We start from the raw sequence: 4,968 nt of genomic DNA, 5'->3' as shown, positions 1-4,968 counted from the left end.
CTGTAATCTTGATGGTCTCTTGGCAGTAGCAGTGGGAAAACAGCTCTTAAAATTACATGAAACTGAGGCAGCCTCTAGTAACTGGAAACACATTATCATAAAGCTTACTTGTGCAGTATGACAGTCTCATAGACTAATGGTATCTCAACAAAATCTCCTTCTCCTCTGCAGATGACCAGGCCTTATTATGGGCTCTATGAAAACTGTTGGTTTTGATGCACCGGTGACTCACCACTTCAACCTCTCCTGCACATCCTCTTCCTCCAGCACAGCGTGATCAGAATCAGAACTATGACAACCAAAATCCCCACGGGAACTGTCAGCCAAATCAAGGAGGAACCCTCATCTGTGAAAACAAAATCACAAAAAAACCCCCCATCAAACTACGCTAGTTTATATAGAAAAAAAAAGAGCAGAAAAAGCCAAGAGGTTGTCTGATTAATGACAACGGTTCCTCATCGAGATTGTGGAAGTTATTGCTGTTATATGAGCGAACGTGTGTATCTTCAAAGCCAAACCTACTTGCCCACAGAAAACGTTTTACGAAGAAGAGACACGCTCATGTGCGTCCATGGCAAAGAAAACTGTCCTTCCCAGACCTGATGCGGTAGTTGGCATGTGTATGAAGTTCTGCTTATGTACAAGTCCTGACACTTACTGAAGAGTTTCCTTGTTCATCCAGAATTTGAGCTCTTGGTTTGTAAAATAAAAGCCATTCTTTTTATTATTGAACACTTATCACTGTTGCAAAAGCTAAATTAACTTTTGGAAAAGAAGACAGGCTACATTTTGATGCATGGGAAGTATCTTTACCCAACATGTGAGCGTCAGACTCCCTCCTTTCGGGTTAGACGTTGGCCAATCCATTTCATTGCCATTAATCAAAACGAAGGCTCATTTCAATGCTCACTGAGGTTAGGTGGAAAACCTTCTGAATTAAAATTTGAGTCAAACCTCAACTGCCATGTCTTTGAATAAAGCTAGGTTGAACTATTCATTGAAATTCTTATTTCTCTAAAATGTAAGACTACCAAAGCAACGAGCTATGAGGTGATTTTTCATTCTCCTCACAAGGAATAACAACAGTCTTAGTTTCCTGCCTTCAGAGATACACATTTCCTTTTTAAAAGGCCAAAACAAAAGAATATTGAGCTTGAGACAAGACAAAAATATTTATTATGCCTTTTCAATTAGTGTCACTCAGAATTAAGAGCTAATTTGTTTATGAACTTTTAGAGATTTTAAAAATCAGATCTTATTCTCTACTACTATTCCTATAAAAATCACTTCTTGAGCACATAATTTGACAATTAACACACAGTCCCAAGCTGCTTTTCCTATCTTCCTAATTTCCAAGTGGTTTTCCTTTTAAGTCTCTGGATTTGGAGACAGGTGAATTTTAAATCACCTAAGTCAATGTTCCTGTGTGAACCGAGAATGGTACTTCAGCTTTTAACGTTTCTGCTTCCCATCTGGGGTGAAAGTCTTTCCAGCAGAACAGAAAGTTGGAAGAAGAAATAGATTATCACTACAACGTATTCAGAAGTTACATTACTGACCACCTTCCTGTCTTCCTGAAAATACTCTGCCTCCCTGACTACTACTGCAATGCACATGTGTCCTAGCAAAAATGTCCGAGAAACTAACACGTAACCCATGGGTCAACTGTACCAAAACACGTAGTAAGTTTAACTGAAACGTTTGGTTAATCGTTGTTCAGAGATAGTTTGTTATTAATTTAAAAGCTTCCAGTTCACTGGGCGATTTTACTTCATCTAGACATACATCAGATGACAAACGTTTATATGTGTCTTTGGAGTGCCAAAGAAACTATGAAGGCCTGTGTGAAAACTGAAGTTCGACTCGCTGCAAAATGCATGGTGCCTCTAAAATCTACAGCTCCCTAGCTGACTACTTTGGCTTTTTTCCTCCCTCTTGGAGAGGGCCCAGATCTGTTACTGTCTCAAAGACGGCAGTGAACACAAAGTAAGATTTCCTTTCTTCTTACTTGGCACAGACACATTTCACTCCCTCCTCCTCCCAGCAGATTCTTATCCAAATATGCTATTGCAAAACATGGAAGCCAGGAGAACGCAATCAAGTAGCTTGTACTGTTCACCTACCTCCTTTTATTTTCACAGGCAATTCCATTTTTTCATTCTCGTTGCTTACTCTGCAGGTCAAGTCCTGCGCACTGACGCTCCGACTGTTGTAGATCTCCAGCTTACTGGTGATGGACACCACCCCGTTGGTGTGTCTGATCATCTCCTGCGTAGGTGTAGAATTGAACAAGTTGTTCCAGGTGACGGTGGGCTCTGGGAGGCCAACAGCGTTACAGACAGCTATCAAATGACCTTCGGAAATGTTGTAATGGACAGATGCATTGAGACCTTCCAACACACAAACGAGACAATCCATCACCACAATGAGCACCTGGTCATAGACAGTAACAACAGTTTAAACACTACCAATCAGAGTAAAGCTTACTAAATTTGCACCGAGCCCCACAGCACAAGAATGCAAGAAGAATTCACTGGGTCAGGTCTTCCCCATGATTCTGTACCCTTATACCGGAGTTGTACACCTCAAAGGTTTCACCCAACCTGAAATCCCAGGTTTTCACAGAATCTGTTTAAGTACAACCATTTCCGTGCTGGTCTCCTATCGCCAAATTCCCTATCAACAGCAGGGTTTGGCAGAGCAGCTCACAGCACTGGGGCTGTACCTGGCACCAAGTAGAAACCGCAACAGGCAAGGTTGGTTTGCCCAAGTTCCAGGTGGGACTGCTCGGGGGCTTACAAAGAAAGATCCCATTCCTTGTTTTTTAGTTGCTACTCACAGAGTAACAAACAAGGAGAGCTCAGAGACAAAGCCAGCACAACAGGCTTGCGTATGACTCCACAGCATCTTGCTCTACACCATGTTTCACCAAGGGATGCTCCTGGCACTGCAGTCGCCAAGTCCACTTAAAGAAATGCTGTGGTTGAGAAAACACCTCTTTTTCCACTAGAGACATAACCCTGCAGAGAACCTCACCGAAGACACTCAAGCAGGTACGTGCCGAGAAGGAGCCCAAAGGGTAAGTATTGAAGAGACATATGTAACATCCTGAATCATCCATTCTAGTGGTCCAGAAAGTGATGCTCGTCTCATTGAACGCCAGCTTCGTGAAATTCATTCGGTCTTGATAGGGCTTGTGAATCTTCAATCCACTCCTGTTACTGACTGTAGCTATATTACTGAGTGATTTTTCAGAGTCTTTTTGCCATGTCACTTGCAGAACCTCCTTGGATTCTGTCAGGAGGCAGCCGAGAGTCACACTGTCACCCACCTTCACATTTTTGCGATCAGCCTGTGGAACCACTGCAGCAACATGAAATAGTTAGTGAAATGGGCACATCGCACACATATTCAGAAGCATAATGCTGATTCTAAGGCCCGGGTTGCCCACAGACACAACAATTCCATCAATTACTTTTTGGTGGGGGAAAACCGTAGAAAGACGATGTATTTCTCCTGCATCCTCCTATAAATAAATGAAGTTACGCTGATTTATACTGGCTGAGGCTCTGGCTTTCTTCTGAAATGTTTAAAAGAGAATAGACATACCCTATTTCCGTACCCATCCCTGAAGGCTTCCCATTTCATTTTTATTAAATCAGCTCATGCCTTCCTATTCTCAGCAAAGACAACTTTTGTCTCCAAAAATCTAGAGGAAGATTGAATGCACAAGGGAAGTGCATACCAAACCATTCTCAGAAAGCTGAGCAGCAAAATGGGCTAAAGAAAATTTCTGGACTATATAGCTTCAGAGTTTGCAGTGCATTCGAGAGGAAGGGAAAGAAGAAGAGAGATTTAGTCCTGAGGGAAGTATCCACTACAGGAAGTTGTGAACTCTGGTGAATAACTGTGTCCAGTGTCATTGTAGATGTGGGATGCTGCATGTCCCTCCCATCTCAAAATGCTGCTCCAGGTCTTGGGTCACATCAATCTGCTCCATGTCTATGCCTCAGCTATCTAACGTATGTCAAATAGCACCAACCACCTGTATTTCACTCATTTTGGTGAAATGGACTTCAGAGGACTTCAGCCTCTTTGACTGCAGAAGCCTCAGGAATGAGAAACCAGTTACCCAAACATTTTCAGGCAAATTTCAGGAAATGCAACTTACCATTTGCCTTTCCAAGCCCAGCACAAGCCAGACACAAAACCAGAGCTCGGACAGTCATTTTGGACAGGAAAATCTGCTTCACCTGAAGAAAGGGAATGATGCACAACTCAACAACAAATCATCATCCGGTGATCTCACATCTCTGGGGTGCAAACATTAATAGTAGCTTTGCCATGCGAGAAAAACATAGTTCTGGGGGCAGACAGTGAGTTTTGACAGGTCTCATGATACAACAAAGAAAGTGCTCTGGTCAAGGAGGGAAAAAGAGTTGTACAATGAAAGTTAGAAAGGCATTAATCCACCAGAAATGTGATGTACAGGTTGTCGGTTGTCCAGGACTAGCTGTGGCACTGGGAGAGAGGTAGGGTTAGTTTGTAGGATCACGGGATAAATTGAAAACAACTTCACTGAGGACTTCGGGACTCCCCATCTGTCCAAAATTGCATGTATCAGGAAACTTTTGGGGCATGGGGCATACTGCCCCTGCTACGCACAAATATATTTCCAAGGTGGGAAAGGGTCAAAATTAAGGTTGTGTAACTGCTTTCCTCAGTGGCCAGCTTTTGACCTGTTTCTTGTTCCCTCAGTCGGTTAATAATGCCACAGTACAACTGACCTCCCTGAAACTCAAGCTGGCATCAATATTTAAGTGGAAACATATTTCACAGAAAATACCTCCGTTACACAAAACACCTACACCTGAGGGTTTTTAGCAAAAGAAAAGCTAGCTGATGCCTCTTGAGAGTGTCTTCTGCCAAGAACACAAGAAAAATTCAACTTTTTAAAGACCTTCACAA

General features: G+C 42.6%; 1 protein-coding gene across 1 annotated transcript; it reads right to left on the bottom strand.

Annotated features, from left to right (window-relative positions):
- Window positions 1–236: 236 nt before the first annotated feature.
- LOC104504596 (OX-2 membrane glycoprotein-like) lies at window positions 237–4,247 on the bottom strand. The gene is made up of 4 exons (XM_010150838.1): window positions 4,172–4,247; window positions 3,037–3,363; window positions 2,124–2,390; window positions 237–346 (listed from the first exon to the last, which is right to left on the bottom strand). Exons 1-4 carry the CDS (start codon window positions 4,227–4,229, stop codon window positions 237–239), a joined length of 762 nt encoding a protein of 253 aa, XP_010149140.1. The 5' UTR covers window positions 4,230–4,247.
- Window positions 4,248–4,968: the final 721 nt, after the last annotated feature.

The sequence above is a fragment of the Eurypyga helias genome, unplaced genomic scaffold (assembly GCF_000690775.1).
Source record: "Eurypyga helias isolate BGI_N326 unplaced genomic scaffold, ASM69077v1 Scaffold48254, whole genome shotgun sequence".
NCBI lineage: Eukaryota > Metazoa > Chordata > Aves > Eurypygiformes > Eurypygidae > Eurypyga > Eurypyga helias.
The sequence above is the reverse complement of the archived record's forward strand: the minus strand, read 5'-3'. Positions and strand labels throughout refer to the sequence as shown.

What these genes read in the sequence shown, in the direction of transcription:
- LOC104504596 (XM_010150838.1), bottom strand. Translation starts at nt 4,229, where the DNA reads ATGACTGTCCGAGCTCTGGTTTTGTGTCTGGCTTGTGCTGGGCTTGGA. An exon ending in TACCTGCTTGAGTGTCTTCG is followed by an intron (nt 2,391 to 3,036) that starts GTGAGGTTCTCT and finishes GTGTGTTGGAAG; the next exon opens with GTCTCAATGCATCTGTCCAT. An exon ending in GCCTGTGAAAATAAAAGGAG is followed by an intron (nt 347 to 2,123) that starts GTAGGTGAACAG and finishes TTGTTTTCACAG; the next exon opens with ATGAGGGTTCCTCCTTGATT.